Source organism: Staurois parvus, unplaced genomic scaffold, assembly GCF_062004578.1.
Source record: "Staurois parvus isolate SC_StPar_1 unplaced genomic scaffold, SC_StPar_1.0 ptg000639l, whole genome shotgun sequence".
Taxonomy (NCBI): Eukaryota; Metazoa; Chordata; class Amphibia; order Anura; family Ranidae; genus Staurois; species Staurois parvus.
In genome coordinates this window covers 4,380,647-4,394,656 of record NW_028318435.1, presented here as the reverse complement: position 1 = coordinate 4,394,656, position 14,010 = coordinate 4,380,647, and the positions used below count along the sequence as shown (strand labels likewise).

At 41.8% G+C, this 14,010-nt stretch overlaps 1 protein-coding gene across 2 annotated transcripts in view; it reads right to left on the bottom strand.

Moving 5' to 3' along the window:
• Positions 1–14,010, bottom strand: part of LOC149449055 (uncharacterized) — a 35,431-nt gene that overhangs the window by 6,884 nt on the left and 14,537 nt on the right. For both annotated transcript variants that reach the window (XM_089693899.1, XM_089693900.1), the window contains exons 2-5: positions 13,452–13,671; positions 11,175–11,234; positions 8,357–8,494; positions 7,644–7,790 (exon numbers count right to left, since the gene is read on the bottom strand). In XM_089693899.1, coding sequence (XP_089550025.1) covers positions 7,644–7,790; positions 8,357–8,494; positions 11,175–11,234; positions 13,452–13,616 — 510 coding nt within the window. In that variant the 5' untranslated portion in view covers positions 13,617–13,671. The remainder of the gene's footprint in view (positions 1–7,643; positions 7,791–8,356; positions 8,495–11,174; positions 11,235–13,451; positions 13,672–14,010) is intronic.

The following is a 14,010-nucleotide window of genomic DNA, read 5'->3' as shown; positions in this document are numbered from 1 at the left end:
CCTTAACCATTCAAGCAGATATTTCATATCTAATCATTCAGCAGATGATTCTGGGTATTAATCTCCTCGTGAATGTTATATGTACCTAGGAAAAGTTATTGGCCATAGTATAAATTGGGAAGGCTTTGGTCAAAGCCTGCGCTCTCCGCCTACACAACCCCCTCCCCAAATGAGGCGATTGGTTCTCTGAGTCAGGGAGACACCCTGTGGAGTTCCTAGGAAAGCTAAGCTGAGCAAAGCTGAAGAATTCTCCCTTTTTAAAATCATAACCAACTTTGGGAGAAAACACCCTTTTGCTCAGAAAACTTGAAAGCTGCTTAACCCAAGGCTTTTGGCAAGTACTTTATCTAAATTCTTTTCTGTTATCTCTTTGCTGTGCTATTGTTTATATATATATATATATATATATATATATATATATATATGCTACATCTATTTCTGTAAATATTTCCATTGCACCCCTTTTGACCTTTTAGTAATAAATCTTACTTTCTGAAAGTGTTGAACTGTTTCTAAAGCTCTTTAATGCAAACTCAGAACCCCAGCCTCTGAAAAGCGCTACTGTGTGTTTTAAACTTCGATATATCTCTGTCTGCGGTGACAGTGGTATACCGACGATTATTCAAACATCATAGTGTTATTGCTGATATTGCCGAGTTTCCTTATTCTCTGTACAAAAAGGAGGTGGTGACAGTGTGAATGGTTAATTGCGTAATTAACCTGACCCAGTAACAATCGCGCTCAGGCTGCAGGTACATCAATTGTGGTCCATTAGCTGGAAAATCGTTGTGCAGGGTGCAGCTGGGCGTGGCATTGTGACGCACGTGACAGCATGGTTTTAGATTGGCTAGTCCTTCGGTCACGAGTTTGGTGAGAAGGGCTGGGGTCTAACGACGCCGCGATCGTCACACCTTAACCAACAGCAAGTATGCTTTACTTTCATTTGTAACAGTCAGGATGCACAGGAATAATTCACATATTATAGTAATAGTTTGAAGCCTAACTCCAGGGTTTGTGTTACTTAAAATAGTCCAGTTTCCTCCCACACTCCAAAGATATGCTGGTAGGTTCAATTGGCTCGTCTAAATTGGCCCTAGTATGTGTAAGTATGAATGTAAGTTAAGGACCTTAGATTGTATGTCTCTTGAGGGTTAGGAACGGATGTGAATGTACTATAATATATATATATATATATATATATATATATATATATATATGTGTAAATTGACGGCACTATAGAAGTACTAATAATAATAATAATAATATTAAGCCTGGTTGGACCATACTGGCCAAAATGAACCATTTCCCTTCCATCTATAAAATTTATGTAGCATCAGCTATATACAGTATACAGCACTGATCTGGCAGTGGAACAGATTTCCTATCCCATTCTCGGAACAAAATCGAGTTGGGCTGAGTTCTGCTCAGCCGTTCACAGGAAGCCTTGTATTTTTATCAAAAATTACAAGGCTTCCTCTGATTGCCTGAGGTGGAGATTGTGATGTCATCCACCTGACTCTCCACCAAAAAGAAGCCTTATATTGATTCGTAAAAATACAAAGCTTCCTTTAAAATGGCTGAGCAGCACTCAACCTGACCTAATTTTGCTCTGGGAAGTCCCTATACCGCTCCCAAAACACAGAGCTGTATACTGTATGTAGCTGAAGGTATTATTATTATACACAGTGTTTATATAGTGCCAAAGGGTTTGCTCAGCGCTGTACATTAGCGTGGGGGACAGAACATGAGACAAAACAGTACAATACACGAGGGGTTCGAGGGCCCTGCTCTTTCGAGCTCACAATCTAGGAGGGGGGGGGGGGATAGTGGTACTGGAGGAAGTGGCTCTGGGGGATCAAGTGGTAGGAGGAGTGGAGGAGATCGGTTGTTAGGTGAGGGTGGGGTAGGCTTCCCTGAAGAGATGGGTTTTTAGGGTGCGCCTGAAAGTGAGGGTAGGTGACAGTCTGATGGATTGGGGTAGGGAGTTCCAGAGGATGAGGGGGAAGTCCTGGAGAAGTCCTGCAGTCAGGCATGGGAGAAGGAGACTAGGGAGCTGGAGAGTAGGAGGTCCTGTGAGGAGCGAAGGGCATGGGTGGGGTGGTATTTCGGTATCAGGTCAGTTAGGTAGTTTGGGGCAGCGTTGTGAATGGCTTTGTATGTCAGAGTAGTTTGAATTTAATGCGTTGGGCAATCGGGAGCCAGTGAAAGGATTGGCAGAGGGGGCTGGCAGAAGTGGAGCGATTGGTGAGGTGGATGAGTCTAGCCGCCGAGTTCAGGATAGACTGGAGTGGGGATAGCATTTGTTTGGGTAGGCCAGTGAGAAGGGAGTTGCAGTAGTCCAGGCGTGAGATAACGAGGGAGTGTATGAGTTGTTTAGTAGTGTCTGGGGTAAGGAACGTATGAATCTTGGAGATGTTGTGAAGGTGGAGCCTGCATGACTTAGATAGTGATTGGACATGAGCTTGGAAGGAAAGGTTTGAGTCCAGGGTGACACCCAGTACTTTGGCGTGTGGGGTGGGATTGATGGTGGCGTTGCTAGTCGTGATGGTGGCGGGCTGGGGGGAAAACTAGGAGCTCGGTTTTGGACAGGTTTAACTTGAGGAAATGGAGCGACATCCAGTCTGATATGTCGTTCAGGAGGTGGGCGATGCGGGCAGAGAGTGAGGGGGTGAATTGAGGGGTGGAGAGGTAAATTTGTGTGTTATCGGCATAGAGGTGATAGTTGAAGCCGTGGGAATGTATCAGTTTGCCAAGGGAGGAGGTGTAGATAGAGAAGAGGAGGGGTCCGAGGACAGAGCCTTGGAAGACACCGACAGAGGGGGAGAGAGGGGGAGGTGGCGAGAGGGTGAGGTGGCAACATTATAGGTAACGCTGAAGGAGCATTGGGATAGGTAGGAGGAGAACCAGGAGAGAGCAGCGTCCCTGATGCCAAAGAAGTGCAGTTTAGTAAGGAGGAGGGGGTGGTCGACTGTGTCGAAGGCCACGGAGAGGTCGAGGAGCAGGAGGACCGAGTAGTGGCCATTAGCTTTGGCGGTTAGCAAGGTACAAACAATTTATACAGTTCTGATAGCAGGAGTATTTCTGAATAAATAAAATAGTTTGTTTGGGTCAAAACTATAAGTAACACAAAAGCTGGAGTTACGATTCAAAGCCTCTAGTTTTTTTGCTCTCAGATTGACAAACCGACTTTTTCCTAAACTCTGCTAAACTGTGCTGGATGGGGTGGAAGGGACTGAGCACGGAGTTTACATAACTTCTTTACGGTTCTGCAGGTTCGAAATCATGTTTTCAATCTAAAAGGCTAGGAGTAGTGTTACATGAAGCTACTTCTACTGGAGAATGAATTCTGTTGACGCCATATTCAATGTTTCAAGTGTGTATCCAATTTTCCAAGGAGTACTTAGAAAAGAACAAAGAGCCTGGTCTTACTTCTATGCATTAGCCAAAGTTTTGAATAGAGCCCAACTCTAGGTTCACACCTGTGCATTCAGTGCACCCAGTGTTTGCGTGAGCACAGCAGCCCATTCACTTGAATGGGGTGCTGTACCTGCGGGAAACAGGAAAAACTTGCAGCTGCAGGAAAATTGCTTGGTGCTTTGGCACCATGCGATTTCCCACACCACAAACACACTGTGGTTAGATGAGTTGGAGTGCCATGAAGAATGAATGGCAGCCACACACGCCTGTAAAAGAGCAGCACATTTTGGCTTCAGGTAGATACAGGTGCAAGTTTGAGCCTAGCAATTAGCACGAAGAAAAGAAAAAAAAAAAGAAAGAAAAAAAAAAAGGAAAGAAAATACTCACAACAACATCTGAATTCTCACTCAGAAGACACCTCAATATCCTAGCAGGCATGGAAATCAAAGATTTCCAGTGGACAGAGGCAGTGTTGGGTTTTCTTATTAGGAAGATGAATATGCTCTGCAAACAAGCTAACCATAGTAGATTTTTTAACATTTATAGAAGAATTCAAGTCAGTACATTCTATCGATGCATTGATGAATGGTCATTTGAAAGTACTTTGAAATTTAACTTGCGACTTTGAAATGAATGTAATTTCCAAATGAAAACCACATTCATGGTTAGAATTTTCTTGTGTTTGAGAAAAATTTTCCATCCTGCTCCTTCAAATTTTCTCATCACTGCAGGCAAACTGTCAATCTGACCCCAAAAATGGTTCGAAAAATAAATGAACAATCCTGAAACAAAAAAAGTTTTTGAACCAAATTCTTATAGTGTATTAGTGTGAAATCAAAAAAAGGGAAATAATAAAAAAAAGCCTAATCACAACCATCCGTATTTCTTTTATGTGTTTCTAGCTGAAATCAGATCAAAAATGCATAAAAAGATGCATGTCAACAGGTGTCATAGCAGGAGCTGAAACACGTTATGGCAAGTATTGAGGTTCAAGTGTACTGCAACATGCATTAGTGGGTGTCAGTGTGAATTGACATTTTAACATGTCTGATGCACTTCTATTGATTACAATGGAAGATACATTGGAAGGAAAAAAAAGGCATAGGTGTAAATGGGCTCTAAAAAAAAAAAAAAAAATGGATTTAAAAAATATCAGCTAAGAGCTTGTTCATGCTCAGAAAAATATTTTAAAAACCTGACTAGAAGGGCCTGGAGGGGATAGGAGGGTTTGGAGAGTAACGTGACAAAATTGGAAACATCCTATTACGCTATGAGATGCTAGCTTTAAGATTGCAAAGTCCATTTTATCTGAAATAAGTTGTCAGCATGGAGAAACTTTTTTTATAGTAAAGATATAATTGAAAGCTTGGCAATATACCAACATTAGGAACTGGCGTCACACGTTTACAGACGCTAAAGGCTAGCAGTAAATGATTGTATCATAGTCTGAGATGTGTTTTCTTAAAGTAGTATTTAACCTGCAGAGTTTTTGAGCTTAACACATTATGTACAATAAAATAAGCATTCCCTGGTAAACAATTTGTTGCCCCAACTCTTGCAGTTTACAAATGTCAGTGCTGCTGGCTCCTGCTCCCTCAGTGCTGCATTCCTGAACATCTGCTCTTCACATGAAAGAGTCAAACAGTGGACAGTGAAGTCTGCAGCCAGTCTGTTCACTTGGAGAAGGGGTGGGGGGGGGGCTGGGAGTACCTTATCACTCCAGGCTATGAGGCTGTGCGTTTCTAATAATGTACACAGGGTAAGTATACACAACTCTAGTCCCTGCATTCAAGGAGGTCTCCATAGGACACTGCTAGATAAAGGAGCCATCCTGAGACAGGAAACCTGGGACAACCGTCACGGCACCAGCTTAAAACTGGAATACAGGAAAGGAATGAAAGAAAATAGCTGCATACTGAATAAATTATTAAATCAGCTGCTGGAAGTGCTTAAGATTCTGAGGACTTAACTACATAAGCTCAGGAAGGTTTTACCCTCTTCATGACTGGGCCATTTTTGCTAGTCAAGCAACACTGTACACAAATGAAATTTATATCTTTTTTAACCCCCACACAAACAGAACTCTTTTGAGGCTCCCTTTTTTTTTTTGATTTCTATAATAAAAAAAAAAAAATTTCTTCGTAACTTTAGCCCAAAGTGTTTTCTGCTACATGTCTTTGGTTAAACAAAAAAAAAACCCAAATAGGTGTATATTAATTGGTTTGTGCAAAAGTTGTAGCGTCTAACTATGGTATTTATACTATATTTACGTAGCTATGACGCTATACAGGTAACGGCAGTGATCAGTGACTTATAATGTGGCAGGCAATCTGGCGCTAGCAGACGATAACTGACACTGGGGGGTACACTGACATCACTAGTGACACTAATACAGTGATCAGTGATAATAATGTACACTGTCACTGCACTAATGACACTGGCTGGAAAGGTGTTAACATCTAGGGGACAATCAAAGGGTTAACAGTGTGCCTAACAATTTGTAATATGTGCTGCTTTTACTAATTGCTGCTCTCTGTACAGAGTCCTGTCTTGTTAGTAGACACAGGGCTCTGTACTGTGATTCACTAAGCTGATCAGCAGGTCCTGGCCATGAATCATCGGCTGGGACTGGCTTGTGCTGTACTGAACAGCACAGATCAGGAAGGGGGTGTGTGCCCTCTATCCAGAAATGCTGAATAATGTGCACTTACATGATCCAGCGCAGAGGGGTCACATATCTGCAGTATACACTATATTGCCAAAAATATTGGGATGCCTGCCTTTACACGCACTTTAATGGCATCCCAGTCTTAGTCCGTAGGGTTCAATATGGAGGTGGCCCACCTTTTGCAGCTATAACAGCTTCAACTCTTCTGGAAAGGCTGTCCACAAGGTGTAGGAGCGTGTCTATGGGAATGTTTGACCATTCTTCCAGAAGCGCATTTGTGAGGTTAGGCACGGATGTCGGACAAGAAGCCTGGCTCACAGTCTCCACTCCAATTCATCCCAAAGGTGTTCCATCTTGTTGAGGTCAGGACTCTGTGCAGACCAGTCAAGTTCCTGCACCCCAAACTCGCTCATCCATGTCTTTATGGACCTGCTTTGTGCACTGGTGCGCAGTCATGTTGGAAAAGGAAGGAGTCATCTCCAAACTGTTCCCACAACGTTGGGAGCATGAAATTGTCCAAAATGTCTTGGGTGTGCTGACGCCTTAAGAGTTTCCTTCACTGGAACTAAGAGGCCAAGCACAACCCCTGAAAAACAGCTCCACACCATAATCCCCCCTCCACCAAACTTCACACTTGGCACAATGCAGTCAGGCAAGTACCACTCTTATGGCAACCGCCAGACACGTCCATGGGATTGCCAGACAGAGTGAGTTGTCACTCCAGAAAACATGTCTCTACTGCTCTGTTCAGTGGTGGCGTGCTTTACAACACTGCATCCAACGCTTTGTATTGCGCTTGGTGATGTAAGGCTTGGATGCAGCTGCTCAGCCATGGAAACCCATTCCATGAAGCTCTCTAGGCACTGTTGTGCTAATCTGAAGGTCACACAAAGTTTTGAAGTCTTTAGCTATTGACTTTGCAGACAGCCCCGCTCTGTCATTTTATGTGGCCTACCACTTCATGGCCGAGTTGCTGTTGTTCCCAGTTGCTTCTACTTGTTATAATACCACTAACAGTTGACCGTGGAATATTTAGTAGCAAGGACATTTCACGGATGGACTTATTGCACAGGTGGCAACCTATCACAATACCACGCTTGAATTCACTGAGCTCCTGAGACCGACCTATTCTTTCACAAATGTTTGTAGAAGCAGTCTGCATGCCTAGGTGCTTGATTTTATACACCTGTGGCCATGGAGGCGATTGGAACATCTGAATCCAATGATGGAGGGGTGTCCGAATACTTTTGGCGATATAGTGTATATACAGTGGGCGGTCTCACATTAAGCATCAAAGCTATCTGTGTACAAAGACTGGAGGACAAGAGCGTCCAAGCATAAGATGCTAATGTGATACATATATTAACTCTAGGGTCAGCTGTGCACACCTGCCGATACCATGTCTTCCAAAAAAGCCCAAATTCCCCATTGTCCAAATCTGACAAAATGCTGGTCTTGTGATCCCTACTCATCATCCGTGCATAGTGAAAGGAAAAAAAAAAAAAAAAAAAAAAAAAGGGAAGAGGAAATGCAACTCCATCTGAATTCAATTACTCACCATTCCAGTCATGTTGTCATAACACATACAGTATGGTAAACTTCGGCAACCTAGGTATGCTATGCACAGGACAACACAAAGGCTGAAGAGAGATGCTATGAGCATTGCTATGTTTGCTCCTTGAACAAGTCGATTAAGGATAAACGTCTAGAAAATGAAACACAAAAAGTCAGGATCAAAACCATATAAGTGAAATACATAGACATTTTTCTTTTTCATTACAAGACACCAAATTAATATTTAGGTTGTCTGCGGAATAGTCAGATCTATCTACAAAATTATAATCTTCTTAGTTACTGACTATATGAACAAATCTAAGCACAGATCGAAGCTGCTGATACCTCCCAACAAAACCATTGTGAAGTTAACTTGATCAAATTTTTTTTGCAATCCACTGCAGCCAGAATCCAGAGAGCACCTCATATGGTTATTGGAAGCATACCTCCTGAACCCTGTGCAATATTTTCCATCTCCTTCCTGTAAAACTAATCACATTTAATCTTCCAAGATTGGTAACCATGAACACTTCTTAGTTCCAACAAATTTCTGTATGTGAGAGACAGCAGTGAGCCTATAGTGGGCGAGATGTTGCACTGCAGAAACATCTGGCTGAAAAACTGAAGTACCTCCATTTTGACTGGATTGTACTAATAACAATCAACTGACTAAAAACACTGCCGTTCACATTACATACCATAGAGAAAAGTACTTACTGTATGTACAATGTGTACAGGTGTATGAGAGAACACTTCATCATCATCCTCCCCATATGTCAAAGTCAGACAAGCATAAACTATAATGATTAAGGTGGTGAAACAGGAAAACACAGAGACCACAATAAGTGCATTCACCTGTAGACAAGAAAACAGTGGTCAGCAGGTCTTTATTTATGTGTATAGAGTACAGATGTGCTCAAAAGTTTGCAAACTCTAGCAGAAATCATGAAGTTTTGTCATTGATCTTGGAAATATGATGGATAATAAAAAATAATAATAAAAATAATAAATGTAAAGATAGTGATCATATTAAGCCATGTATTATGACATACTTGTTTGGGTGATTTCTGGTACCATTATGATTTAAAAAGGACCCAAAGGGCCCTGATCAAAAAAGGTTACATTCCCTGGAATGTTTGGCTTGGTACAGACAAACAAGGTGACACACACACACACACACACACACACACACACACGTTAAAATGTCAAAGTTAAAAAGGTTAATTTCCCACATCTCTGGGAAAACAGGAGGTAACCTCAGAAGAAATGCAGGCTGCTCTGGAAAAAGACAGTATGGTTGTTTCAAGGAGCACAATACAATATTACTTGAACATGGTCAAGTTGCCAGAAAGAAGCCTTTAATGTACCAATACCACAAAAAAAGTCCAGTTACAATATGCCCAACAGCACCTTGACATGCCGCACAGCTTCTGGCACACTGTAACCTGGAGTGGCAGGACCAAAATAGAGCTTCATGGTCACAACCATAAGCACTATGTTTGGAGAGGAGTCAAGAAGGCCTATAGTGTCAAGAACACCATCCCCACCGTGAAGCATGGTGGTGGCTCACTGATGTTTGGGGGTTTGTGAGCTTTAAAAAGGTCCAGAGAATCTTGTGTAAATTGATGGCAAGATGAACGCAGCATGGTATCAGAAAATACTGGCAGACAATTTGCATTCTTCTGCACAAAAGCTGTGCTTCGGACGCTCTTGGCCTTTCCAGCATGACAATAACCCTAAGCACAAGGCCAAACTGACCCTACAGTGGTTACAGCAGAAAAAGGTGAAGGTTCTGGAATTGCCATCACACTCTCCTGATTTTAATATCATTGAGCCACTCTGGGGAGATTTCAAACATGCAGTTCATGCAAGACGACCAGACTGTGCATGACCTGGAGGCAGTTTGCCAAGTCGAAGGGGCAGCTATACCACCTGCAAGAATTTGGGGCTTCATAGACAACTATTACAAAAGGCTGCAGTCTGTCATTGATCCTAAAGAGAGCAATACACAGTATTAAGAACTGAGGGTATGCAGAATTCTGAACAAGGGTAATTTTATTTACTTGTTGCCATGATTTGTTTTATGATTGTATCATTCTGTTATGACCTACAGTTGAATCCCATAAGAAATAAAAGAAATGTGTTTTGCCTGCCCACTTTTTTTCTTCAAAAATGGTACACTATTACACAATTCTCCAATGGTATGCACACGTTTGAGTACAAACAAAGTGTGTGTATGTAGACTAATATATCTATATAACATATACATACATACACACACTATATTGCCAAAAGTATTGGGACGCCTGCCATTACACACAAACGTCAATGCTATCAGAGTCTTAGTCCAAAGGGTTCAATATGGAGTTGGCCCACCCTTTGCAGCTATAACAGCTTCAACTCTTCTGGGAAGGCTGTCCACAAGGTTTAGGAATGTGTCTATGGGAATGTTTGACCATTCTTCCAGAAGAGCATTTGTGAGGTCAGGCACTGATGTTGGACAAGAAGGCCTGGCTTGGAGTCTCCACTCTATTTCATCCCAAAGGTGTTCTATCATGTTGAGGTCAGGCCAGTGCAGACCAGTCAAGTTCCTCCACCCCAAACTCGCTTATCCATGTCTTTATGGACCTTGCTTTGTGCACTGGTGTGCAGTCATGTTGGAAAAGGAGGGGGCCATCTCCAAACTGTTCCCACAACGCTGGGAGCATGAAAGTGATAAAAATGTCTTGGTATGATGATGTCTTAAGAGCTCCCTTCACTGGAACTAAGGGGCCAAGCCCGATCCCTGAAAAACAACCCCACACCATAATCCCCCCTCAACCAAACTTTATCCTTGGCACAATGCAGTCAGGCAAATACTGTTCTCCAGGCAACCGCCAAACTCCGACATGTCCATCGGATTGCCAGACAGAAAAGCGAGATTTGTCACTCCAGAGAAAATGTCTCCACCATTATAGAGTCCAGTGGCAGCGTGCTTTACACCACTGCATCCGACCCTGTGCATTGCACTTGGTGATGTAAGGCTTGGATACAGCTGCTTGGCCATGTAAACCCATTCCATGAAGCTCTCTATGCACTGTTGTGCTAATCTGAAGGCCACATGAAGTTTGGAGGTCTTTAGCTATTGACTCTGCAGACAGTTGGCGACTTCTGTGCACTGTGCACTTCAGCATGCGCTGACCCCGCTCTGTAATTTTACGTGGCCTACCACTTTATGGCCGAGTTGCTGTTGTTCCCAGTTGCTTCCACTTTGTTATAATACCACTAAACATTTGACTGTGGAACATTTAGTAGCAAGGAAATTTACAGATGGATTTATTGCACAGGTGGCAACCTATCACGGGCGACCCGTTCTCACAAATGTTTGTAGAGGCAGTCTGCATGCCTAGGTGCTTGATTTTATACATCTGTGGCCATGGAGGTGATTGGAACATTTGAATCCAATGATTTGGAGGGGCGTCCCAATACTTTTGGTGATAGGATAGGACAGGACAGATTTAAAATGCAATGCCATTAAAAAATAAAGCAGTCTTACAAGAACAGGATTCTTCTTCTGTGATGAAAATAAGGCCATCACACCGGGAACAGCCATGATCTAGAAACAAAGGCAAGTGGTCCAAATAAAACAGCAAGCAACACTGATTTGTGACTATTATTTTCTGTGCATTATTGTAACAAAAATATACATCAGCAACTAAAGTCACTTTAGAATTTACTGATCCTAGTAAATCAAGTATAGTGGAATACATTTGTGCAAAAAAGTGGTACCAAAAACTTTAGGGTGTATATTAATGGTGGTACATATTGTTTCGTTTCAGAACAATCAGATAAACCCAGCCTATATAGAGAACACCTGCTGACTTGGCACCAGCCACAACAGCTCAACGCTCCTATAAGACACAGAAGTTGAATCCAATACAATTTTACTTCAAGAAGTATTAAACCCAAAATGTAGTATAGAGTACTGTAGTTTAGTAATCTGTGGATGTGGTCATTAGTTTTTTCCCCTGTTTTTACCTGGTGTTCTGGCCAGTAGCACACTACCTGTCCTGTATTAGAATGCCTCCACTCTTGATGCAGCAGCAACAGAGACCCCTTCGAACAACAGCATTGCCAGCTTGGGGAGGGGGAGAAGGAGTGTTAGATGCACTAGCAGATTTAGATACACCAACAAAGTGAAACCAAAAAACTCCAGCTAACACTTTTTAAGAAGTTACGGCAACAGTTTTGTTCCTTTTGAAATAAAGGTTTTATATAAATAAAACCATCCCTGTCAGTGTTACATGGTTTGTCTTAACCTCATCTGCAGGACATTTTGTTCGGTTGGAAAAAAAACAAACAAAAAAAACCCAAAACATTGGATCAAAAAAGTGAAAAGAAAGGAAAGAAAGCCTAAAAAAGAAAAAAAAACTAATGCAGCTATCATATTGAAGGATTGGTAAACTGCAATATAATAAATGGGTTTGGGGTTTAATAACACTTTTATATAAAATTGCATCCCTTTCTCAACCCCACACCATAATCCCCCATAATTACAATTTGTTTACTGATAGAAAGTAAACAAGTTGTAATGGCCATAAACCACAACTGCATATCAGTATACATCACTACAGGCATCCTGATACAGTTTAGAGTTTACAACACAGAAAAAGTAGGTATAAAGTGTTACTAAACCCAGGACCCTGCATTCACTATATCTGGTTTCCTGCAGTACACAGAACATGGAAATGCAATTATTTTAGTAAATATAAACTGCTGAATACCTTTTCTCATCAGCAGTATGTAGCAGCCTTGTGACTTCTATCAGTGTCCAGTCGGACACTGGTTAAAGCTTGTAGAAGTTTTCATTCTCATTTCATTCATGACTGTCCTAAGAGGCTGCATGACCCCTGACCCTCTGTCTGGATAGTCCTGATTGGCTCTTTGGTGTCTTTTTTTAATGTGATCAGCAAACAGAACATGTGCAGAGTGTCTCCTAGGGCTCTGGGGGAGGACAGAGGAAGATCAGAGAAGACAGGATCAAACAGCCTTTTTACACAATGTGGAGGATTAACCCCTTAGGTTCCACAGCGAGTACAACAAGCATGCTTTACTGCATATACAGACTGATTTTACGGTTGTGGGTTTAGTAACACTCTAAGCCATGGACAGCATTGCCTCTACTTCAAAGTGGTCTGTGTCTTAAATCGTATTTACATACAATGTGCTAGGCGGCCCATTTATTTAGGGTGTGTAAGGGCTAGAATCCTTTTGGTTTTTACTGCCATGCCTGACAAGAAAGGGAGGGAAAGGAAAATGTGTAACACAGAGGCATAACACAAAGCGAGATGAATGCTCTACAAAGTGTGGACAAATTCACCAGAAAAAAAAATAAATGTACCCATTAGATTTCTTCTAATCTCGTGCTCCAGTGACCAATGTCCCATTTTGGATTACTCATCACTTTCTAACTAGGCAAACACTTCCAGCAGTACAGATACCTTTCGCTTTTGGAAACAGAGACAGCAATTAAAATTTGGTATAGGTTCCAACTCTTCCTGAGTATTCTCAAAACTAAACTAACGTTTTTGCTGGCATTCTATTTTAACTCTTGGATTTGAGAACTCCTTGCTTATCCAACAAAACAGTTCACTCTAAAGGCAACTTTTAGAGACCACTGTGACCATTATTGCCAGTTTAGGTGTGAAGCAAGTGGTGCGTGTGAAGTTGAGCAAGGCATTTTCCAACATTAAGAGATAATCAACTTTTGCTTTATCCAATGGAGTTTAGTTTCTAAATCCAAAAATGAACTTTGCTATGAGATGACAATTACCATTCCAGCCCAAAGAGGAACCCTGGTTTTCCCCAATGTGGATTCTTTCCGAAAAGCACTATCCATGAAACCGCAGACCACTGAGATAGAAGTGCATGCTATCTGGAGGATTCCAAGCACCACCATACTCCGCTGGTTGAATATAAAGTAACGGTAGCGATCCATCAATGACCAGAAACAGAGGTCACAAGATCTGCGTGGCGACTCCAAATCTTCTGTCCTAGAACAAAGCAGCAAGTTAATATGTTTGACATCTTTACTGCATAGCCGGATAAGGCCACATACAAATGTGTTATGATGAATCAAATACGAATTTTCATATTCCACAAGTTAAAATTATGCTAGGATCTTGGCTTACTTTCCCAGTCCAACAATTAGTACAAACTTTGTTTTGAGGCTTTGCATTACCCAGTAAGCAATCTTTAGCTAACCACCAAAAGCTTAAAAAATGTCAATACATCGCCAAAGGAAGCTAGCTTGACTGAAATGGTTTCACTTGACAATTCTTTTACTTGCAGTTCTCTTTTAAAACATGGACAGTCATTTGAAGACACATTAT